General features: G+C 45.7%; 5 protein-coding genes across 5 annotated transcripts; all 5 read left to right on the top strand.

Annotated features, from left to right (window-relative positions):
- Positions 1 to 40: 40 nt before the first annotated feature.
- Positions 41 to 3,649, top strand: LOC148152655 (uncharacterized). The gene is made up of 14 exons (XM_088003386.1): positions 41 to 170; positions 264 to 345; positions 420 to 566; positions 651 to 862; positions 958 to 1,061; positions 1,146 to 1,264; positions 1,372 to 1,539; positions 1,739 to 1,938; positions 2,036 to 2,148; positions 2,291 to 2,397; positions 2,533 to 2,709; positions 3,027 to 3,235; positions 3,344 to 3,438; positions 3,549 to 3,649. The coding sequence occupies exons 1-14, from the start codon at positions 118 to 120 to the stop codon at positions 3,632 to 3,634; spliced, it is 1,872 nt and encodes a 623-aa protein (XP_087859512.1). The 5' UTR covers positions 41 to 117; the 3' UTR covers positions 3,635 to 3,649.
- A 95-nt stretch (positions 3,650 to 3,744) lies between these two features.
- Positions 3,745 to 7,343, top strand: LOC148152654 (uncharacterized). Its single transcript, XM_088003390.1, has 14 exons — positions 3,745 to 3,866; positions 3,960 to 4,041; positions 4,116 to 4,262; positions 4,347 to 4,558; positions 4,654 to 4,757; positions 4,842 to 4,960; positions 5,068 to 5,235; positions 5,435 to 5,634; positions 5,732 to 5,844; positions 5,987 to 6,093; positions 6,229 to 6,405; positions 6,721 to 6,929; positions 7,038 to 7,132; positions 7,243 to 7,343. The coding sequence occupies exons 1-14, from the start codon at positions 3,814 to 3,816 to the stop codon at positions 7,326 to 7,328; spliced, it is 1,872 nt and encodes a 623-aa protein (XP_087859516.1). The 5' UTR covers positions 3,745 to 3,813; the 3' UTR covers positions 7,329 to 7,343.
- A 60-nt stretch (positions 7,344 to 7,403) lies between these two features.
- On the top strand, positions 7,404 to 11,132 carry LOC148152653 (uncharacterized). The gene is made up of 14 exons (XM_088003392.1): positions 7,404 to 7,560; positions 7,654 to 7,735; positions 7,810 to 7,956; positions 8,041 to 8,252; positions 8,348 to 8,451; positions 8,536 to 8,654; positions 8,762 to 8,929; positions 9,129 to 9,328; positions 9,426 to 9,538; positions 9,681 to 9,787; positions 9,923 to 10,099; positions 10,417 to 10,625; positions 10,734 to 10,828; positions 10,939 to 11,132. Exons 1-14 carry the CDS (start codon positions 7,508 to 7,510, stop codon positions 11,022 to 11,024), a joined length of 1,872 nt encoding a protein of 623 aa, XP_087859518.1. The 5' UTR covers positions 7,404 to 7,507; the 3' UTR covers positions 11,025 to 11,132.
- Positions 11,133 to 11,182: 50 nt separating this feature from the next.
- Positions 11,183 to 18,439, top strand: LOC148152652 (uncharacterized). The gene is made up of 28 exons (XM_088003178.1): positions 11,183 to 11,256; positions 11,350 to 11,431; positions 11,506 to 11,652; positions 11,737 to 11,948; positions 12,044 to 12,147; positions 12,232 to 12,350; positions 12,458 to 12,625; positions 12,825 to 13,024; positions 13,122 to 13,234; positions 13,377 to 13,483; positions 13,619 to 13,795; positions 14,118 to 14,326; positions 14,435 to 14,529; positions 14,640 to 14,710; positions 14,902 to 14,957; positions 15,051 to 15,132; positions 15,207 to 15,353; positions 15,438 to 15,649; positions 15,745 to 15,848; positions 15,933 to 16,051; positions 16,159 to 16,326; positions 16,526 to 16,725; positions 16,823 to 16,935; positions 17,078 to 17,184; positions 17,320 to 17,496; positions 17,817 to 18,025; positions 18,134 to 18,228; positions 18,339 to 18,439. The coding sequence occupies exons 1-28, from the start codon at positions 11,204 to 11,206 to the stop codon at positions 18,422 to 18,424; spliced, it is 3,732 nt and encodes a 1,243-aa protein (XP_087859304.1). The 5' UTR covers positions 11,183 to 11,203; the 3' UTR covers positions 18,425 to 18,439.
- A 77-nt stretch (positions 18,440 to 18,516) lies between these two features.
- LOC148152651 (uncharacterized) lies at positions 18,517 to 22,165 on the top strand. Its single transcript, XM_088003391.1, has 14 exons — positions 18,517 to 18,656; positions 18,750 to 18,831; positions 18,906 to 19,052; positions 19,137 to 19,348; positions 19,444 to 19,547; positions 19,632 to 19,750; positions 19,858 to 20,025; positions 20,225 to 20,424; positions 20,522 to 20,634; positions 20,777 to 20,883; positions 21,019 to 21,195; positions 21,516 to 21,724; positions 21,833 to 21,927; positions 22,038 to 22,165. Exons 1-14 carry the CDS (start codon positions 18,604 to 18,606, stop codon positions 22,121 to 22,123), a joined length of 1,872 nt encoding a protein of 623 aa, XP_087859517.1. The 5' UTR covers positions 18,517 to 18,603; the 3' UTR covers positions 22,124 to 22,165.
- The last annotated feature ends 3 nt before the right edge of the window (positions 22,166 to 22,168 follow it).

The raw sequence follows: 22,168 nt of genomic DNA, 5'->3' as shown, positions 1-22,168 counted from the left end.
AGTTGTTGCTTTGCTTATCCCCAGTGCAAAGACACACATGTTGATGGTAAGTTTGCTGAGAATAACCCATCTATGAATTGATGAAACAACATATAATGTGTCAAATAGCAGTAGCTCATGCACAATTCTGGTGTTTTTACAGAAAAACTCATCTGCTCCGAGGTAGACAGGTAAGGGCATGACAGTCTTATGTGATGCAGTGTTAGCAAGTGGGTTTGCCCAATGTAACCAAGGCTACAATGTTTTATGGTTACATTGCACAGCTCTCGACTCCAAGCACTGGAAAATGACAATTCTCCCGGAGCCGTGTGCAACTTCACCGTCACTGAACATGCCTGTGCCCCGGTAAGATGTTTCATTGCAAGCTGTAAATCCAAAACAACCCTACGTGCTCAAAGTTTGATTTATTTCTTCTCCAGACAAGAAGACTCTCAGCAGAAAACTTGGCCAAGCTCTTGAAGTGCTCTCTGGAAAGCAACCAGATGTACGTGGTGGAAGTTTGGCAGCTTCTTTTCCAAAAAGCCTCTCCCGTACTCAGCCAGGCTCTCGCCTCATTCTCTGACATGGTATGTCCAGCGCCATCATTTCAAAAATACTGAGCGCTTTTCGGTGTCGTCTCTAAATGCAACCCGTCTTTCCCCAAATTCTAGGCCCCCACCGCCATGAGCGCTGCCTATTCCAATCCTCTTGATGCTCTGAGAGAAGTGGTTGCTAAAAACCTTACACAGGATCAACTGAAGAGTGAGGATTTTGTTAAAAGTTGGTTCCAGGCGCGTCTCGGGCCATTCCTGGCCTCCCCCTCAACAAACTTCCTCTTCTGCCTCGGCACCTACAACTTCAGCTGCCAGACCTACCAGATTGTGTAAGTACCTGGAGGACTTATTGCATGAGCGTTCACAATATCTCAAAGAAACTGGCAGATTCCTATGACGTTAAAATCCCTTGCTCAAATTTTAGCATCGGAGCATTCAGCAACCAAAGCCCATTGATGGACGTCGACAGAAAGCGAGCAGTCTTTACTCACTTCATCCAACCGTTCCTTTCCAGAAAGGATTTGCCAGGTAGGCGCATGCAGGCTCCCCGGGCCTCCTTGGTGACGTAGTGATTGTACACTGGGCGGTGTTCTGACTCCTGTTGTTTTGCAGACCCAGGCTGCGTGTCATCTGCCAATAGTAGTCAGCTCTGGCTACAGGCCAACCTTGGCAATTTCTCTCAATTTGCGAGCGTAGGGGATTTGCAAGCCCTTTATCCAAACTTCTCCAGTGTGAGTAACTAAAGCAGTTGACGAGATTTAAGGGGGGCTCTGCAGAATTTTCTGCCCCGAAGTTGCACAATGACTTCAAGCTGAATTCTTGTTTCCTATCGTTGCAGGCCGAAGCCTTGTCGAAACTGTCTCCCTCTCAGGTAGCAGAGTTACTGCTGAGCACAGACATCTCAAATGACACACAATTTGTCGATAAAGTCTTTGAGCGACTGGAGGTTGGAAACGCTGTTGAAAACGTGGACGCATTCTTTACCAAACTTACAGAGAAGGGGGAGGTAAGCTACACCTTCAAGTGGCACAAGAATCCCCGTTTTAAAAGCTATGTCAAATGATACTGAAAAGCTATTGAAATCATAATATTGCAGCAATTCATAGGACCTTACTGTGTTTGCCGCTTTTCAAAAGTACCACACGGTGGACTTGCATCGTAGCAACTAAGTGGTATTGGATTTCTCTCCTGTCATGAATATTAAGGTTCCAGAGTTTCAAGTTGACGTGAGAGATCGCATCATGAACAAGACCTACATCATCATCGGTCCCTTCTTCCCAGAGTTCCCTGAAAAGGATCTTTTTGACTGGTTCCATGTCAAACTGGTCCCGGTTCTCCCAAGTTTCACTCCACAAATGCTCCAAGGCGTAATTACCAACATCAACTGCACAAAATACCAAGTCATGTGAGTTGTGTATTAAGAACATCAACGTTTTGAATGCTCCACATCACAGAGAACTCTTAAGGGGACGTGTCTAAAAGATTTATTCCAATTTTTGCAGTGTGAGTGGGATGGGCAAAGTTGTGTCTGCCGTGGGTCAGGACAGACAAAAAGAAATTGCAGCCGTTTTGCTGCAGTACCTGAAAAACTCTGCTGATGTCATCAACCAGCCAGGTAAGCTTTCTATATCAACACGCTGGTGTCTTGGCCATGGCTTTGTTGATGGTAAAGTACAAATCCCTCATAACGATTAAAACAAAAATGGACGAAATAGACAGAAGAAAGGAAAGTTGACATGTGCATACATGTGCCTTAGCTTGCAGGGAAAACATCCAGACCGACTCCCAGTGGGTGGAAACAAACCTGGGCCCATTTTCTCCATACGCAACATATTCTGAGCTCAAATTCTTCAACCTCTCTCAGGTAAGCCACACATCCTACTGTAGATGCTCTGCAAGAACTAGAGCACAGTTTTTGTGGCAGCCCCACACACGGCGTGGTGCGTCATGTGAAAGAGAAAAGATGAAATTCACGTGTTCTCTTGGTTTGTTTCATCAGGAAGCACTTGTGAGCGTTCTTTCACCCGCACAGAAAGCAGAGCTCCTAACAGATCCAGGCAGCAATGCTCTGGAGGATGCCACACTCGTAAAGGAGGTGCTCACAAACTTGACAGAGTCCGGCAATGTGGAGCAGCTTGGTCAGTTTTTCCTAGTGTTCACACAGTCCCTCCAGCAGGTAAATGCCAAACTTTAACTTTGTCATTTTGCTCCAAAGTTTTTCTTCTAGATCTCCTTCCCCCCCCCCCCACCCCCATGATACGTCATAAAACTCCTGCTTAGGACTAATATGGTATATAATAGAGGTAAAAAGTAAATGAAGGCAACACGTATTTCAAATGATTGGCAGATCAAATGTTGGCCAAGAAATCTTTTGTGTTGGTTTTGATGAAAGCAGAGTCCAAGGCCCTGCCACGGACCTTGTTGAGCTGTTTGCGGGATACTCTTGGAATGAAAGGTCCTCCTGAGTTACAATTTTCTTGCTTTCCCCAACAGACAAACACAACCTACATCCAAAATGTGGCGGTACGAGAGACCATCTTCAACCTGACTCTGAGCAGCCTTGCTCTTAAATTTGACGTCTTTGAAGTACAAGACTACCAGCTGTGGTTCCAAGTCTATTTGATTCCTGTGATAGCAAGCATCCAACCTGACAGCCTGCAGGTGATACCCAGGAACATCAGCTGTGAATCCTACGGAGCTATGTAAGACCAAACCCCTAAGATGGAAATTTGATCCTTGGCATTTGATCCACATCAAACTACGGTCCCATACCAGTCCCGTTAATGCCGGTTTTCCTTTCTTCTTTTCAGAGTCACTGGCCTCATGGAAAGCCTGAAGATCCTGCCACTGGACGTTTCAATGGACGTGAGATCAAGCCTGGAATCACTGCAGGAGGCCTTCCCAGGTATGTGTGGCCAATGCTTCGCTGAGAAATTCCTTCAGAAAAGCCCGGTACAACTGTTACTTTAAAAGACATCTTGAAGCCAGGTCTAATTTCAACTTTCTTTCAAACAGATTGCGCAACGCTGGATTCTTTCACGGTAAGCTCAGGTTCAAAGGTGTTTCACACGGAATATAGACGCCATGTCATGTTCATTTAAAGGACTAGAGGGTGGCACATTGCCGCTGTGTAAGTCTATGTGGCTTTTGCCACTGATCTAACAGTTGTTGCTTTGCTTATCCCCAGTGCAAAGACACACATGTTGATGGTAAGTTTGCTGAGAATAACCCATCTATGAATTGATGAAACAACATATAATGTGTCAAATAGCAGTAGCTCATGCACAATTCTGGTGTTTTTACAGAAAAACTCATCTGCTCCGAGGTAGACAGGTAAGGGCATGACAGTCTTATGTGAGGCAGTGTTAGCAAGTGGGTTTGCCCAATGTAACCAAGGCTACAATGTTTTATGGTTACATTGCACAGCTCTCGACTCCAAGCACTGGAAAATGACAATTCTCCCGGAGCCGTGTGCAACTTCACCGTCACTGAACATGCCTGTGCCCCGGTAAGATGTTTCATTGCAAGCTGTAAATCCAAAACAACCCTACGTGCTCAAAGTTTGATTTATTTCTTCTCCAGACAAGAAGACTCTCAGCAGAAAACTTGGCCAAGCTCTTGAAGTGCTCTCTGGAAAGCAACCAGATGTACGTGGTGGAAGTTTGGCAGCTTCTTTTCCAAAAAGCCTCTCCCGTACTCAGCCAGGCTCTCGCCTCATTCTCTGACATGGTATGTCCAGCGCCATCATTTCAAAAATACTGAGCGCTTTTCGGTGTCGTCTCTAAATGCAACCCGTCTTTCCCCAAATTCTAGGCCCCCACCGCCATGAGCGCTGCCTATTCCAATCCTCTTGATGCTCTGAGAGAAGTGGTTGCTAAAAACCTTACACAGGATCAACTGAAGAGTGAGGATTTTGTTAAAAGTTGGTTCCAGGCGCGTCTCGGGCCATTCCTGGCCTCCCCCTCAACAAACTTCCTCTTCTGCCTCGGCACCTACAACTTCAGCTGCCAGACCTACCAGATTGTGTAAGTACCTGGAGGACTTATTGCATGAGCGTTCACAATATCTCAAAGAAACTGGCAGATTCCTATGACGTTAAAATCCCTTGCTCAAATTTTAGCATCGGAGCATTCAGCAACCAAAGCCCATTGATGGACGTCGACAGAAAGCGAGCAGTCTTTACTCACTTCATCCAACCGTTCCTTTCCAGAAAGGATTTGCCAGGTAGGCGCATGCAGGCTCCCCGGGCCTCCTTGGTGACGTAGTGATTGTACACTGGGCGGTGTTCTGACTCCTGTTGTTTTGCAGACCCAGGCTGCGTGTCATCTGCTAATAGTAGTCAGCTCTGGCTACAGGCCAACCTTGGCAATTTCTCTCAATTTGCGAGCGTAGGGGATTTGCAAGCCCTTTATCCAAACTTCTCCAGTGTGAGTAACTAAAGCAGTTGACGAGATTTAAGGGGGGCTCTGCAGAATTTTCTGCCCCGAAGTTGCACAATGACTTCAAGCTGAATTCTTGTTTCCTATCGTTGCAGGCCGAAGCCTTGTCGAAACTGTCTCCCTCTCAGGTAGCAGAGTTACTGCTGAGCACAGACATCTCAAATGACACACAATTTGTCGATAAAGTCTTTGAGCGACTGGAGGTTGGAAACGCTGTTGAAAACGTGGACGCATTCTTTACCAAACTTACAGAGAAGGGGGAGGTAAGCTACACCTTCAAGTGGCACAAGAATCCCCGTTTTAAAAGCTATGTCAAATGATACTGAAAAGCTATTGAAATCATAATATTGCAGCAATTCATAGGACCTTACTGTGTTTGCTGCTTTTCAAAAGTACCATACGGTGGACTTGCATCGTAGCAACTAAGTGGTATTGGATTTCTCTCCTGTCATGAATATTAAGGTTCCAGAGTTTCAAGTTGACGTGAGAGATCGCATCATGAACAAGACCTACATCATCATCGGTCCCTTCTTCCCAGAGTTCCCTGAAAAGGATCTTTTTGACTGGTTCCATGTCAAACTGGTCCCGGTTCTCCCAAGTTTCACTCCACAAATGCTCCAAGGCGTAATTACCAACATCAACTGCACAAAATACCAAGTCATGTGAGTTGTGTATTAAGAACATCAACGTTTTGAATGCTCCACATCACAGAGAACTCTTAAGGGGACGTGTCTAAAAGATTTATTCCAATTTTTGCAGTGTGAGTGGGATGGGCAAAGTTGTGTCTGCCGTGGGTCAGGACAGACAAAAACAAATTGCAGCCGTTTTGCTGCAGTACCTGAAAAACTCTGCTGATGTCATCAACCAGCCAGGTAAGCTTTCTATATCAACACGCTGGTGTCTTGGCCATGGCTTTGTTGATGGTAAAGTACAAATCCCCCATAACGATTAAAACAAAAATGGACGAAATAGACAGAAGAAAGGAAAGTTGACATGTGCATACATGTGCCTTAGCTTGCAGGGAAAACATCCAGACCGACTCCCAGTGGGTGGAAACAAACCTGGGCCCATTTTCTCCATACGCAACATATTCTGAGCTCAAATTCTTCAACCTCTCTCAGGTAAGCCACACATCCTACTGTAGATGCTCTGCAAGAACTAGAGCACAGTCTTTGTGGCAGCCCCACACACGGCGTGGTGCGTCATGTGAAAGAGAAAAGATGAAATTCACGTGTTCTCTTGGTTTGTTTCATCAGGAAGCACTTGTGAGCGTTCTTTCACCCGCACAGAAAGCAGAGCTCCTAACAGATCCAGGCAGCAATGCTCTGGAGGATGCCACACTCGTAAAGGAGGTGCTCACAAACTTGACAGAGTCCGGCAATGTGGAGCAGCTTGGTCAGTTTTTCCTAGTGTTCACACAGTCCCTCCAGCAGGTAAATGCCAAACTTTAACTTTGTCATTTTGCTCCAAAGTTTTTCTTCTAGATCTCCTTCCCCTCCCCCACCCCCATGATACGTCATAAAACTCCTGCTTAGGACTAATATGGTATATAATAGAGGTAAAAAGTAAATGAAGGTAACGCGTATTTCAAATGATTGGCAGATCAAATGTTGGCCAAGAAATCTTTTGTGTTGGTTTTGATGAAAGCAGAGTCCAAGGCCCTGCCACGGACCTTGTTGAGCTGTTTGCGGGATACTCTTGGAATGAAAGGTCCTCCTGAGTTACAATTTTCTTGCTTTCCCCAACAGACAAACACAACCTACATCCAAAATGTGGCGGTACGAGAGACCATCTTCAACCTGACTCTGAGCAGCCTTGCTCTTAAATTTGACGTCTTTGAAGTACAAGACTACCAGCTGTGGTTCCAAGTCTATTTGATTCCTGTGATAGCAAGCATCCAACCTGACAGCCTGCAGGTGATACCCAGGAACATCAGCTGTGAATCCTACGGAGCTATGTAAGACCAAACCCCTAAGATGGAAATTTGATCCTTGGCATTTGATCCACATCAAACTACGGTCCCATACCAGTCCCGTTAATGCCGGTTTTCCTTTCTTCTTTTCAGAGTCACTGGCCTCATGGAAAGCCTGAAGATCCTGCCACTGGACGTTTCAATGGACGTGAGATCAAGCCTGGAATCACTGCAGGAGGCCTTCCCAGGTATGTGTGGCCAATGCTTCGCTGAGAAATTCCTTCAGAAAAGCCCGGTACAACTGTTACTTTAAAAGACATCTTGAAGCCAGGTCTAATTTCAACTTTCTTCCAAACAGATTGCGCAACGCTGGATTCTTTCACGGTAAGCTCAGGTTCAAAGGTGTTTCACACGGAATATAGACGCCATGTCATGTTCATTTAAAGGACTAGAGGGTGGCACATTGCCGCTGTGTAAGTCTATGTGGCTTTTGCCACTGATCTAACAGTTGTTGCTTTGCTTATCCCCAGTGCAAAGACACACATGTTGATGGTAAGTTTGCTGAGAATAACCCATCTATGAATTGATGAAACAACATATAATGTGTCAAATAGCAGTAGCTCATGCACAATTCTGGTGTTTTTACAGAAAAACTCATCTGCTCCGAGGTAGACAGGTAAGGGCATGACAGTCTTATGTGATGCAGTGTTAGCAAGTGGGTTTGCCCAATGTAACCAAGGCTACAATGTTTTATGGTTACATTGCACAGCTCTCGACTCCAAGCACTGGAAAATGACAATTCTCCCGGAGCCGTGTGCAACTTCACCGTCACTGAACATGCCTGTGCCCCGGTAAGATGTTTCATTGCAAGCTGTAAATCCAAAACAACCCTACGTGCTCAAAGTTTGATTTATTTCTTCTCCAGACAAGAAGACTCTCAGCAGAAAACTTGGCCAAGCTCTTGAAGTGCTCTCTGGAAAGCAACCAGATGTACGTGGTGGAAGTTTGGCAGCTTCTTTTCCAAAAAGCCTCTCCCGTACTCAGCCAGGCTCTCGCCTCATTCTCTGACATGGTATGTCCAGCGCCATCATTTCAAAAATACTGAGCGCTTTTCGGTGTCGTCTCTAAATGCAACCCGTCTTTCCCCAAATTCTAGGCCCCCACCGCCATGAGCGCTGCCTATTCCAATCCTCTTGATGCTCTGAGAGAAGTGGTTGCTAAAAACCTTACACAGGATCAACTGAAGAGTGAGGATTTTGTTAAAAGTTGGTTCCAGGCGCGCCTCGGGCCATTCCTGGCCTCCCCCTCAACAAACTTCCTCTTCTGCCTCGGCACCTACAACTTCAGCTGCCAGACCTACCAGATTGTGTAAGTACCTGGAGGACTTATTGCATGAGCGTTCACAATATCTCAAAGAAACTGGCAGATTCCTATGACGTTAAAATCCCTTGCTCAAATTTTAGCATCGGAGCATTCAGCAACCAAAGCCCATTGATGGACGTCGACAGAAAGCGAGCAGTCTTTACTCACTTCATCCAACCGTTCCTTTCCAGAAAGGATTTGCCAGGTAGGCGCATGCAGGCTCCCCGGGCCTCCTTGGTGACGTAGTGATTGTACACTGGGCGGTGTTCTGACTCCTGTTGTTTTGCAGACCCAGGCTGCGTGTCATCTGCTAATAGTAGTCAGCTCTGGCTACAGGCCAACCTTGGCAATTTCTCTCAATTTGCGAGCGTAGGGGATTTGCAAGCCCTTTATCCAAACTTCTCCAGTGTGAGTAACTAAAGCAGTTGACGAGATTTAAGGGGGGCTCTGCAGAATTTTCTGCCCCGAAGTTGCACAATGACTTCAAGCTGAATTCTTGTTTCCTATCGTTGCAGGCCGAAGCCTTGTCGAAACTGTCTCCCTCTCAGGTAGCAGAGTTACTGCTGAGCACAGACATCTCAAATGACACACAATTTGTCGATAAAGTCTTTGAGCGACTGGAGGTTGGAAACGCTGTTGAAAACGTGGACGCATTCTTTACCAAACTTACAGAGAAGGGGGAGGTAAGCTACACCTTCAAGTGGCACAAGAATCCCCGTTTTAAAAGCTATGTCAAATGATACTGAAAAGCTATTGAAATCATAATATTGCAGCAATTCATAGGACCTTACTGTGTTTGCCGCTTTTCAAAAGTACCACACGGTGGACTTGCATCGTAGCAACTAAGTGGTATTGGATTTCTCTCCTGTCATGAATATTAAGGTTCCAGAGTTTCAAGTTGACGTGAGAGATCGCATCATGAACAAGACCTACATAATCATCGGTCCCTTCTTCCCAGAGTTCCCTGAAAAGGATCTTTTTGACTGGTTCCATGTCAAACTGGTCCCGGTTCTCCCAAGTTTCACTCCACAAATGCTCCAAGGCGTAATTACCAACATCAACTGCACAAAATACCAAGTCATGTGAGTTGTGTATTAAGAACATCAACGTTTTGAATGCTCCACATCACAGAGAACTCTTAAGGGGACGTGTCTAAAAGATTTATTCCAATTTTTGCAGTGTGAGTGGGATGGGCAAAGTTGTGTCTGCCGTGGGTCAGGACAGACAAAAAGAAATTGCAGCCGTTTTGCTGCAGTACCTGAAAAACTCTGCTGATGTCATCAACCAGCCAGGTAAGCTTTCTATATCAACACGCTGGTGTCTTGGCCATGGCTTTGTTGATGGTAAAGTACAAATCCCTCATAACGATTAAAACAAAAATGGACGAAATAGACAGAAGAAAGGAAAGTTGACATGTGCATACATGTGCCTTAGCTTGCAGGGAAAACATCCAGACCGACTCCCAGTGGGTGGAAACAAACCTGGGCCCATTTTCTCCATACGCAACATATTCTGAGCTCAAATTCTTCAACCTCTCTCAGGTAAGCCACACATCCTACTGTAGATGCTCTGCAAGAACTAGAGCACAGTTTTTGTGGCAGCCCCACACACGGCGTGGTGCGTCATGTGAAAGAGAAAAGATGAAATTCACGTGTTCTCTTGGTTTGTTTCATCAGGAAGCACTTGTGAGCGTTCTTTCACCCGCACAGAAAGCAGAGCTCCTAACAGATCCAGGCAGCAATGCTCTGGAGGATGCCACACTCGTAAAGGAGGTGCTCACAAACTTGACAGAGTCCGGCAATGTGGAGCAGCTTGGTCAGTTTTTCCTAGTGTTCACACAGTCCCTCCAGCAGGTAAATGCCAAACTTTAACTTTGTCATTTTGCTCCAAAGTTTTTCTTCTAGATCTCCTTCCCCCCCCCCCCACCCCCATGATACGTCATAAAACTCCTGCTTAGGACTAATATGGTATATAATAGAGGTAAAAAGTAAATGAAGGCAACACGTATTTCAAATGATTGGCAGATCAAATGTTGGCCAAGAAATCTTTTGTGTTGGTTTTGATGAAAGCAGAGTCCAAGGCCCTGCCACGGACCTTGTTGAGCTGTTTGCGGGATACTCTTGGAATGAAAGGTCCTCCTGAGTTACAATTTTCTTGCTTTCCCCAACAGACAAACACAACCTACATCCAAAATGTGGCGGTACGAGAGACCATCTTCAACCTGACTCTGAGCAGCCTTGCTCTTAAATTTGACGTCTTTGAAGTACAAGACTACCAGCTGTGGTTCCAAGTCTATTTGATTCCTGTGATAGCAAGCATCCAACCTGACAGCCTGCAGGTGATACCCAGGAACATCAGCTGTGAATCCTACGGAGCTATGTAAGACCAAACCCCTAAGATGGAAATTTGATCCTTGGCATTTGATCCACATCAAACTACGGTCCCATACCAGTCCCGTTAATGCCGGTTTTCCTTTCTTCTTTTCAGAGTCACTGGCCTCATGGAAAGCCTGAAGATCCTGCCACTGGACGTTTCAATGGACGTGAGATCAAGCCTGGAATCACTGCAGGAGGCCTTCCCAGGTATGTGTGGCCAATGCTTCGCTGAGAAATTCCTTCAGAAAAGCCCGGTACAACTGTTACTTTAAAAGACATCTTGAAGCCAGGTCTAATTTCAACTTTCTTTCAAACAGATTGCGCAACGCTGGATTCTTTCACGGTAAGCTCAGGTTCAAAGGTGTTTCACACGGAATATAGACGCCATGTCATGTTCATTTAAAGGACTAGAGGGTGGCACATTGCCGCTGTATAAGTCTATGTGGCTTTTGCCACTGATCTAACAGTTGTTGCTTTGCTTATCCCCAGTGCAAAGACACACATGTTGATGGTAAGTTTGCTGAGAATAACCCATCTATGAATTGATGAAACAACATATAATGTGTCAAATAGCAGTAGCTCATGCACAATTCTGGTGTTTTTACAGAAAAACTCATCTGCTCCGAGGTAGACAGGTAAGGGCATGACAGTCTTATGTGATGCAGTGTTAGCAAGTGGGTTTGCCCAATGTAACCAAGGCTACAATGTTTTATGGTTACATTGCACAGCTCTCGACTCCAAGCACTGGAAAATGACAATTCTCCCGGAGCCGTGTGCAACTTCACCGTCACTGAACATGCCTGTGCCCCGGTAAGATGTTTCATTGCAAGCTGTAAATCCAAAACAACCCTACGTGCTCAAAGTTTGATTTATTTCTTCTCCAGACAAGAAGACCCTCAGCAGAAAACTTGGCCAAGCTCTTGAAGTGCTCTCTGGAAAGCAACCAGATGTACGTGGTGGAAGTTTGGCAGCTTCTTTTCCAAAAAGCCTCTCCCGTACTCAGCCAGGCTCTCGCCTCATTCTCTGACATGGTATGTCCAGCGCCATCATTTCAAAAATACTGAGCGCTTTTCGGTGTCGTCTCTAAATGCAACCCGTCTTTCCCCAAATTCTAGGCCCCCACCGCCATGAGCGCTGCCTATTCCAATCCTCTTGATGCTCTGAGAGAAGTGGTTGCTAAAAACCTTACACAGGATCAACTGAAGAGTGAGGATTTTGTTAAAAGTTGGTTCCAGGCGCGTCTCGGGCCATTCCTGGCCTCCCCCTCAACAAACTTCCTCTTCTGCCTCGGCACCTACAACTTCAGCTGCCAGACCTACCAGATTGTGTAAGTACCTGGAGGACTTATTGCATGAGCGTTCACAATATCTCAAAGAAACTGGCAGATTCCTATGACGTTAAAATCCCTTGCTCAAATTTTAGCATCGGAGCATTCAGCAACCAAAGCCCATTGATGGACGTCGACAGAAAGCGAGCAGTCTTTACTCACTTCATCCAACCGTTCCTTTCCAGAAAGGATTTGCCAGGTAGGCGCATGCAGGCTCCCCGGGCCTCCTTGGTGACGTAGTGATTGTACACTGGGCGGTGTTCTGACTCCTGTTGTTTTGCAGACCCAGGCTGCGTGTCATCTGCTAATAGTAGTCAGCTCTGGCTACAGGCCAACCTTGGCAATTTCTCTCAATTTGCGAGCGTAGGGGATTTGCAAGCCCTTTATCCAAACTTCTCCAGTGTGAGTAACTAAAGCAGTTGACGAGATTTAAGGGGGGCTCTGCAGAATTTTCTGCCCCGAAGTTGCACAATGACTTCAAGCTGAATTCTTGTTTCCTATCGTTGCAGGCCGAAGCCTTGTCGAAACTGTCTCCCTCTCAGGTAGCAGAGTTACTGCTGAGCACAGACATCTCAAATGACACACAATTTGTCGATAAAGTCTTTGAGCGACTGGAGGTTGGAAACGCTGTTGAAAACGTGGACGCATTCTTTACCAAACTTACAGAGAAGGGGGAGGTAAGCTACACCTTCAAGTGGCACAAGAATCCCCGTTTTAAAAGCTATGTCAAATGATACTGAAAAGCTATTGAAATCATAATATTGCAGCAATTCATAGGACCTTACTGTGTTTGCCGCTTTTCAAAAGTACCACACGGTGGACTTGCATCGTAGCAACTAAGTGGTATTGGATTTCTCTCCTGTCATGAATATTAAGGTTCCAGAGTTTCAAGTTGACGTGAGAGATCGCATCATGAACAAGACCTACATCATCATCGGTCCCTTCTTCCCAGAGTTCCCTGAAAAGGATCTTTTTGACTGGTTCCATGTCAAACTGGTCCCGGTTCTCCCAAGTTTCACTCCACAAATGCTCCAAGGCGTAATTACCAACATCAACTGCACAAAATACCAAGTCATGTGAGTTGTGTATTAAGAACATCAACGTTTTGAATGCTCCACATCACAGAGAACTCTTAAGGGGACGTGTCTAAAAGATTTATTCCAATTTTTGCAGTGTGAGTGGGATGGGCAAAGTTGTGTCTGCCGTGGGTCAGGACAGACAAAAAGAAATTGCAGCCGTTTTGCTGCAGTACCTGAAAAACTCTGCTGATGTCATCAACCAGCCAGGTAAGCTTTCTATATCAACACGCTGGTGTCTTGGCCATGGCTTTGTTGATGGTAAAGTACAAATCCCTCATAACGATTAAAACAAAAATGGACGAAATAGACAGAAGAAAGGAAAGTTGACATGTGCATACATGTGCCTTAGCTTGCAGGGAAAACATCCAGACCGACTCCCAGTGGGTGGAAACAAACCTGGGCCCATTTTCTCCATACGCAACATATTCTGAGCTCAAATTCTTCAACCTCTCTCAGGTAAGCCACACATCCTACTGTAGATGCTCTGCAAGAACTAGAGCACAGTTTTTGTGGCAGCCCCACACACGGCGTGGTGCGTCATGTGAAAGAGAAAAGATGAAATTCACGTGTTCTCTTGGTTTGTTTCATCAGGAAGCACTTGTGAGCGTTCTTTCACCCGCACAGAAAGCAGAGCTCCTAACAGATCCAGGCAGCAATGCTCTGGAGGATGCCACACTCGTAAAGGAGGTGCTCACAAACTTGACAGAGTCCGGCAATGTGGAGCAGCTTGGTCAGTTTTTCCTAGTGTTCACACAGTCCCTCCAGCAGGTAAATGCCAAACTTTAACTTTGTCATTTTGCTCCAAAGTTTTTCTTCTAGATCTCCTTCCCCCCCCCCCCCCCCCACCCCCATGATACGTCATAAAACTCCTGCTTAGGACTAATATGGTATATAATAGAGGTAAAAAGTAAATGAAGGCAACACGTATTTCAAATGATTGGCAGATCAAATGTTGGCCAAGAAATCTTTTGTGTTGGTTTTGATGAAAGCAGAGTCCAAGGCCCTGCCACGGACCTTGTTGAGCTGTTTGCGGGATACTCTTGGAATGAAAGGTCCTCCTGAGTTACAATTTTCTTGCTTTCCCCAACAGACAAACACAACCTACATCCAAAATGTGGCGGTACGAGAGACCATCTTCAACCTGACTCTGAGCAGCCTTGCTCTTAAATTTGACGTCTTTGAAGTACAAGACTACCAGCTGTGGTTCCAAGTCTATTTGATTCCTGTGATAGCAAGCATCCAACCTGACAGCCTGCAGGTGATACCCAGGAACATCAGCTGTGAATCCTACGGAGCTATGTAAGACCAAACCCCTAAGATGGAAATTTGATCCTTGGCATTTGATCCACATCAAACTACGGTCCCATACCAGTCCCGTTAATGCCGGTTTTCCTTTCTTCTTTTCAGAGTCACTGGCCTCATGGAAAGCCTGAAGATCCTGCCACTGGACGTTTCAATGGACGTGAGATCAAGCCTGGAATCACTGCAGGAGGCCTTCCCAGGTATGTGTGGCCAATGCTTCGCTGAGAAATTCCTTCAGAAAAGCCCGGTACAACTGTTACTTTAAAAGACATCTTGAAGCCAGGTCTAATTTCAACTTTCTTCCAAACAGATTGCGCAACGCTGGATTCTTTCACGGTAAGCTCAGGTTCAAAGGTGTTTCACACGGAATATAGACGCCATGTCATGTTCATTTAAAGGACTAGAGGGTGGCACATTGCCGCTGTGTAAGTCTATGTGGCTTTTGCCACTGATCTAACAGTTGTTGCTTTGCTTATCCCCAGTGCAAAGACACACATGTTGATGGTAAGTTTGCTGAGAATAACCCATCTATGAATTGATGAAACAACATATAATGTGTCAAATAGCAGTAGCTCATGCACAATTCTGGTGTTTTTACAGAAAAACTCATCTGCTCCGAGGTAGACAGGTAAGGGCATGACAGTCTTATGTGATGCAGTGTTAGCAAGTGGGTTTGCCCAATGTAACCAAGGCTACAATGTTTTATGGTTACATTGCACAGCTCTCGACTCCAAGCACTGGAAAATGACAATTCTCCCGGAGCCGTGTGCAACTTCACCGTCACTGAACATGCCTGTGCCCCGGTAAGATGTTTCATTGCAAGCTGTAAATCCAAAACAACCCTACGTGCTCAAAGTTTGATTTATTTCTTCTCCAGACAAGAAGACTCTCAGCAGAAAACTTGGCCAAGCTCTTGAAGTGCTCTCTGGAAAGCAACCAGATGTACGTGGTGGAAGTTTGGCAGCTTCTTTTCCAAAAAGCCTCTCCCGTACTCAGCCAGGCTCTCGCCTCATTCTCTGACATGGTATGTCCAGCGCCATCATTTCAAAAATACTGAACGCTTTTCGGTGTCGTCTCTAAATGCAACCCGTCTTTCCCCAAATTCTAGGCCCCCACCGCCATGAGCGCTGCCTATTCCAATCCTCTTGATGCTCTGAGAGAAGTGGTTGCTAAAAACCTTACACAGGATCAACTGAAGAGTGAGGATTTTGTTAAAAGTTGGTTCCAGGCGCGTCTCGGGCCATTCCTGGCCTCCCCCTCAACAAACTTCCTCTTCTGCCTCGGCACCTACAACTTCAGCTGCCAGACCTACCAGATTGTGTAAGTACCTGGAGGACTTATTGCATGAGCGTTCACAATATCTCAAAGAAACTGGCAGATTCCTATGACGTTAAAATCCCTTGCTCAAATTTTAGCATCGGAGCATTCAGCAACCAAAGCCCATTGATGGACGTCGACAGAAAGCGAGCAGTCTTTACTCACTTCATCCAACCGTTCCTTTCCAGAAAGGATTTGCCAGGTAGGCGCATGCAGGCTCCCCGGGCCTCCTTGGTGACGTAGTGATTGTACACTGGGCGGTGTTCTGACTCCTGTTGTTTTGCAGACCCAGGCTGCGTGTCATCTGCTAATAGTAGTCAGCTCTGGCTACAGGCCAACCTTGGCAATTTCTCTCAATTTGCGAGCGTAGGGGATTTGCAAGCCCTTTATCCAAACTTCTCCAGTGTGAGTAACTAAAGCAGTTGACGAGATTTAAGGGGGGCTCTGCAGAATTTTCTGCCCCGAAGTTGCACAATGACTTCAAGCTGAATTCTTGTTTCCTATCGTTGCAGGCCGAAGCCTTGTCGAAACTGTCTCCCTCTCAGGTAGCAGAGTTACTGCTGAGCACAGACATCTCAAATGACACACAATTTGTCGATAAAGTCTTTGAGCGACTGGAGGTTGGAAACGCTGTTGAAAACGTGGACGCATTCTTTACCAAACTTACAGAGAAGGGGGAGGTAAGCTACACCTTCAAGTGGCACAAGAATCCCCGTTTTAAAAGCTATGTCAAATGATACTGAAAAGCTATTGAAATCATAATATTGCAGCAATTCATAGGACCTTACTGTGTTTGCCGCTTTTCAAAAGTACCACACGGTGGACTTGCATCGTAGCAACTAAGTGGTATTGGATTTCTCTCCTGTCATGAATATTAAGGTTCCAGAGTTTCAAGTTGACGTGAGAGATCGCATCATGAACAAGACCTACATCATCATCGGTCCCTTCTTCCCAGAGTTCCCTGAAAAGGATCTTTTTGACTGGTTCCATGTCAAACTGGTCCCGGTTCTCCCAAGTTTCACTCCACAAATGCTCCAAGGCGTAATTACCAACATCAACTGCACAAAATACCAAGTCATGTGAGTTGTGTATTAAGAACATCAACGTTTTGAATGCTCCACATCACAGAGAACTCTTAAGGGGACGTGTCTAAAAGATTTATTCCAATTTTTGCAGTGTGAGTGGGATGGGCAAAGTTGTGTCTGCCGTGGGTCAGGACAGACAAAAAGAAATTGCAGCCGTTTTGCTGCAGTACCTGAAAAACTCTGCTGATGTCATCAACCAGCCAGGTAAGCTTTCTATATCAACACGCTGGTGTCTTGGCCATGGCTTTGTTGATGGTAAAGTACAAATCCCTCATAACGATTAAAACAAAAATGGACGAAATAGACAGAAGAAAGGAAAGTTGACATGTGCATACATGTGCCTTAGCTTGCAGGGAAAACATCCAGACCGACTCCCAGTGGGTGGAAACAAACCTGGGCCCATTTTCTCCATACGCAACATATTCTGAGCTCAAATTCTTCAACCTCTCTCAGGTAAGCCACACATCCTACTGTAGATGCTCTGCAAGAACTAGAGCACAGTTTTTGTGGCAGCCCCACACACGGCGTGGTGCGTCATGTGAAAGAGAAAAGATGAAATTCACGTGTTCTCTTGGTTTGTTTCATCAGGAAGCACTTGTGAGCGTTCTTTCACCCGCACAGAAAGCAGAGCTCCTAACAGATCCAGGCAGCAATGCTCTGGAGGATGCCACACTCGTAAAGGAGGTGCTCACAAACTTGACAGAGTCCGGCAATGTGGAGCAGCTTGGTCAGTTTTTCCTAGTGTTCACACAGTCCCTCCAGCAGGTAAATGCCAAACTTTAACTTTGTCATTTTGCTCCAAAGTTTTTCTTCTAGATCTCCTTCCCCCCCCCCCCCCCACCCCCATGATACGTCATAAAACTCCTGCTTAGGACTAATATGGTATATAATAGAGGTAAAAAGTAAATGAAGGCAACACGTATTTCAAATGATTGGCAGATCAAATGTTGGCCAAGAAATCTTTTGTGTTGGTTTTGATGAAAGCAGAGTCCAAGGCCCTGCCACGGACCTTGTTGAGCTGTTTGCGGGATACTCTTGGAATGAAAGGTCCTCCTGAGTTACAATTTTCTTGCTTTCCCCAACAGACAAACACAACCTACATCCAAAATGTGGCGGTACGAGAGACCATCTTCAACCTGACTCTGAGCAGCCTTGCTCTTAAATTTGACGTCTTTGAAGTACAAGACTACCAGCTGTGGTTCCAAGTCTATTTGATTCCTGTGATAGCAAGCATCCAACCTGACAGCCTGCAGGTGATACCCAGGAACATCAGCTGTGAATCCTACGGAGCTATGTAAGACCAAACCCCTAAGATGGAAATTTGATCCTTGGCATTTGATCCACATCAAACTACGGTCCCATACCAGTCCCGTTAATGCCGGTTTTCCTTTCTTCTTTTCAGAGTCACTGGCCTCATGGAAAGCCTGAAGATCCTGCCACTGGACGTTTCAATGGACGTGAGATCAAGCCTGGAATCACTGCAGGAGGCCTTCCCAGGTATGTGTGGCCAATGCTTCGCTGAGAAATTCCTTCAGAAAAGCCCGGTACAACTGTTACTTTAAAAGACATCTTGAAGCCAGGTCTAATTTCAACTTTCTTCCAAACAGATTGCGCAACGCTGGATTCTTTCACGGTAAGCTCAGGTTCAAAGGTGTTTCACACGGAATATAGACGCCATGTCATGTTCATTTAAAGGACTAGAGGGTGGCACATTGCCGCTGTGTAAGTCTATGTGGCTTTTGCCACTGATCTAACAGTTGTTGCTTTGCTTATCCCCAGTGCAAAGACACACATGTTGATGGTAAGTTTGCTGAGAATAACCCATCTATGAATTGATGAAACAACATATAATGTGTCAAATAGCAGTAGCTCATGCACAATTCTGGTGTTTTTACAGAAAAACTCATCTGCTCCGAGGTAGACAGGTAAGGGCATGACAGTCTTATGTGATGCAGTGTTAGCAAGTGGGTTTGCCCAATGTAACCAAGGCTACAATGTTTTATGGTTACATTGCACAGCTCTCGACTCCAAGCACTGGAAAATGACAATTCTCCCGGAGCCGTGTGCAACTTCACCGTCACTGAACATGCCTGTGCCCCGGTAAGATGTTTCATTGCAAGCTGTAAATCCAAAACAACCCTACGTGCTCAAAGTTTGATTTATTTCTTCTCCAGACAAGAAGACTCTCAGCAGAAAACTTGGCCAAGCTCTTGAAGTGCTCTCTGGAAAGCAACCAGATGTACGTGGTGGAAGTTTGGCAGCTTCTTTTCCAAAAAGCCTCTCCCGTACTCAGCCAGGCTCTCGCCTCATTCTCTGACATGGTATGTCCAGCGCCATCATTTCAAAAATACTGAACGCTTTTCGGTGTCGTCTCTAAATGCAACCCGTCTTTCCCCAAATTCTAGGCCCCCACCGCCATGAGCGCTGCCTATTCCAATCCTCTTGATGCTCTGAGAGAAGTGGTTGCTAAAAACCTTACACAGGATCAACTGAAGAGTGAGGATTTTGTTAAAAGTTGGTTCCAGGCGCGTCTCGGGCCATTCCTGGCCTCCCCCTCAACAAACTTCCTCTTCTGCCTCGGCACCTACAACTTCAGCTGCCAGACCTACCAGATTGTGTAAGTACCTGGAGGACTTATTGCATGAGCGTTCACAATATCTCAAAGAAACTGGCAGATTCCTATGACGTTAAAATCCCTTGCTCAAATTTTAGCATCGGAGCATTCAGCAACCAAAGCCCATTGATGGACGTCGACAGAAAGCGAGCAGTCTTTACTCACTTCATCCAACCGTTCCTTTCCAGAAAGGATTTGCCAGGTAGGCGCATGCAGGCTCCCCGGGCCTCCTTGGTGACGTAGTGATTGTACACTGGGCGGTGTTCTGACTCCTGTTGTTTTGCAGACCCAGGCTGCGTGTCATCTGCCAATAGTAGTCAGCTCTGGCTACAGGCCAACCTTGGCAATTTCTCTCAATTTGCGAGCGTAGGGGATTTGCAAGCCCTTTATCCAAACTTCTCCAGTGTGAGTAACTAAAGCAGTTGACGAGATTTAAGGGGGGCTCTGCAGAATTTTCTGCCCCGAAGTTGCACAATGACTTCAAGCTGAATTCTTGTTTCCTATCGTTGCAGGCCGAAGCCTTGTCGAAACTGTCTCCCTCTCAGGTAGCAGAGTTACTGCTGAGCACAGACATCTCAAATGACACACAATTTGTCGATAAAGTCTTTGAGCGACTGGAGGTTGGAAACGCTGTTGAAAACGTGGACGCATTCTTTACCAAACTTACAGAGAAGGGGGAGGTAAGCTACACCTTCAAGTGGCACAAGAATCCCCGTTTTAAAAGCTATGTCAAATGATACTGAAAAGCTATTGAAATCATAATATTGCAGCAATTCATAGGACCTTACTGTGTTTGCCGCTTTTCAAAAGTACCACACGGTGGACTTGCATCGTAGCAACTAAGTGGTATTGGATTTCTCTCCTGTCATGAATATTAAGGTTCCAGAGTTTCAAGTTGACGTGAGAGATCGCATCATGAACAAGACCTACATCATCATCGGTCCCTTCTTCCCAGAGTTCCCTGAAAAGGATCTTTTTGACTGGTTCCATGTCAAACTGGTCCCGGTTCTCCCAAGTTTCACTCCACAAATGCTCCAAGGCGTAATTACCAACATCAACTGCACAAAATACCAAGTCATGTGAGTTGTGTATTAAGAACATCAACGTTTTGAATGCTCCACATCACAGAGAACTCTTAAGGGGACGTGTCTAAAAGATTTATTCCAATTTTTGCAGTGTGAGTGGGATGGGCAAAGTTGTGTCTGCCGTGGGTCAGGACAGACAAAAAGAAATTGCAGCCGTTTTGCTGCAGTACCTGAAAAACTCTGCTGATGTCATCAACCAGCCAGGTAAGCTTTCTATATCAACACGCTGGTGTCTTGGCCATGGCTTTGTTGATGGTAAAGTACAAATCCCTCATAACGATTAAAACAAAAATGGACGAAATAGACAGAAGAAAGGAAAGTTGACATGTGCATACATGTGCCTTAGCTTGCAGGGAAAACATCCAGACCGACTCCCAGTGGGTGGAAACAAACCTGGGCCCATTTTCTCCATACGCAACATATTCTGAGCTCAAATTCTTCAACCTCTCTCAGGTAAGCCACACATCCTACTGTAGATGCTCTGCAAGAACTAGAGCACAGTTTTTGTGGCAGCCCCACACACGGCGTGGTGCGTCATGTGAAAGAGAAAAGATGAAATTCACGTGTTCTCTTGGTTTGTTTCATCAGGAAGCACTTGTGAGCGTTCTTTCACCCGCACAGAAAGCAGAGCTCCTAACAGATCCAGGCAGCAATGCTCTGGAGGATGCCACACTCGTAAAGGAGGTGCTCACAAACTTGACAGAGTCCGGCAATGTGGAGCAGCTTGGTCAGTTTTTCCTAGTGTTCACACAGTCCCTCCAGCAGGTAAATGCCAAACTTTAACTTTGTCATTTTGCTCCAAAGTTTTTCTTCTAGATCTCCTTCCCCCCCCCCCCCCCACCCCCATGATACGTCATAAAACTCCTGCTTAGGACTAATATGGTATATAATAGAGGTAAAAAGTAAATGAAGGCAACACGTATTTCAAATGATTGGCAGATCAAATGTTGGCCAAGAAATCTTTTGTGTTGGTTTTGATGAAAGCAGAGTCCAAGGCCCTGCCACGGACCTTGTTGAGCTGTTTGCGGGATACTCTTGGAATGAAAGGTCCTCCTGAGTTACAATTTTCTTGCTTTCACCAACAGACAAACACAACTTACATCCAAAATGTGGCGGTACGAGAGACCATCTTCAACCTGACTCTGAGCAGCCTTGCTCTTAAATTTGACGTCTTTGAAGTACAAGACTACCAGCTGTGGTTCCAAGTCTATTTGATTCCTGTGATAGCAAGCATCCAACCTGACAGCCTGCAGGTGATACCCAGGAACATCAGCTGTGAATCCTACGGAGCTATGTAAGACCAAACCCCTAAGACGGAAATTTGATCCTTGGCATTTGATCCACATCAAACTACGGTCCCATACCAGTCCCGTTAATGCCGGTTTTCCTTTCTTCTTTTCAGAGTCACTGGCCTCATGGAAAGCCTGAAGATCCTGCCACTGGACGTTTCAATGGACGTGAGATCAAGCCTGGAATCACTGCAGGAGGCCTTCCCAGGTATGTGTGGCCAATGCTTCGCTGAGAAATTCCTTCAGAAAAGCCCGGTACAACTGTTACTTTAAAAGACATCTTGAAGCCAGGTCTAATTTCAACTTTCTTCCAAACAGATTGCGCAACGCTGGATTCTTTCACGGTAAGCTCAGGTTCAAAGGTGTTTCACGCGGAATATAGACGCCATGTCATGTTCATTTAAAGGACTAGAGGGTGGCACATTGCCGCTGTATAAGTCTGTGTGGCT

The sequence above is a fragment of the Poecilia mexicana genome, unplaced genomic scaffold (assembly GCF_051168715.1).
Source record: "Poecilia mexicana isolate PSO_F unplaced genomic scaffold, ASM5116871v1 scaffold_23, whole genome shotgun sequence".
NCBI lineage: Eukaryota > Metazoa > Chordata > Actinopteri > Cyprinodontiformes > Poeciliidae > Poecilia > Poecilia mexicana.
Note: the sequence above shows the minus strand (reverse complement) of the source record. Positions and strands in the feature narration are given on the sequence as shown.

Bases quoted from the DNA above. Each gene is read 5' to 3' on its own strand.
- LOC148152655 (XM_088003386.1), top strand. From the start codon at position 118: ATGCACAATTCTGGTGTTTTTACAGAAAAACTCATCTGCTCCGAGGTA. The intron at 1,939-2,035 runs GTGAGTTGTGTA...CAATTTTTGCAG, and splicing joins TGCACAAAATACCAAGTCAT to TGTGAGTGGGATGGGCAAAG. The intron at 3,439-3,548 runs GTATGTGTGGCC...TCTTTCAAACAG, and splicing joins ACTGCAGGAGGCCTTCCCAG to ATTGCGCAACGCTGGATTCT.
- LOC148152654 (XM_088003390.1), top strand. From the start codon at position 3,814: ATGCACAATTCTGGTGTTTTTACAGAAAAACTCATCTGCTCCGAGGTA. The intron at 4,758-4,841 runs GTAGGCGCATGC...GTTGTTTTGCAG, and splicing joins TTCCAGAAAGGATTTGCCAG to ACCCAGGCTGCGTGTCATCT. The intron at 6,094-6,228 runs GTAAGCCACACA...TTGTTTCATCAG, and splicing joins AATTCTTCAACCTCTCTCAG to GAAGCACTTGTGAGCGTTCT.
- LOC148152653 (XM_088003392.1), top strand. From the start codon at position 7,508: ATGCACAATTCTGGTGTTTTTACAGAAAAACTCATCTGCTCCGAGGTA. The intron at 7,736-7,809 runs GTAAGATGTTTC...TTTCTTCTCCAG, and splicing joins CTGAACATGCCTGTGCCCCG to ACAAGAAGACTCTCAGCAGA. The intron at 10,829-10,938 runs GTATGTGTGGCC...TCTTTCAAACAG, and splicing joins ACTGCAGGAGGCCTTCCCAG to ATTGCGCAACGCTGGATTCT.
- LOC148152652 (XM_088003178.1), top strand. From the start codon at position 11,204: ATGCACAATTCTGGTGTTTTTACAGAAAAACTCATCTGCTCCGAGGTA. The intron at 15,650-15,744 runs GTAAGTACCTGG...CTCAAATTTTAG, and splicing joins TGCCAGACCTACCAGATTGT to CATCGGAGCATTCAGCAACC. The intron at 15,849-15,932 runs GTAGGCGCATGC...GTTGTTTTGCAG, and splicing joins TTCCAGAAAGGATTTGCCAG to ACCCAGGCTGCGTGTCATCT.
- LOC148152651 (XM_088003391.1), top strand. From the start codon at position 18,604: ATGCACAATTCTGGTGTTTTTACAGAAAAACTCATCTGCTCCGAGGTA. The intron at 19,751-19,857 runs GTGAGTAACTAA...CTATCGTTGCAG, and splicing joins TTTATCCAAACTTCTCCAGT to GCCGAAGCCTTGTCGAAACT. The intron at 21,196-21,515 runs GTAAATGCCAAA...TTTCACCAACAG, and splicing joins TCACACAGTCCCTCCAGCAG to ACAAACACAACTTACATCCA.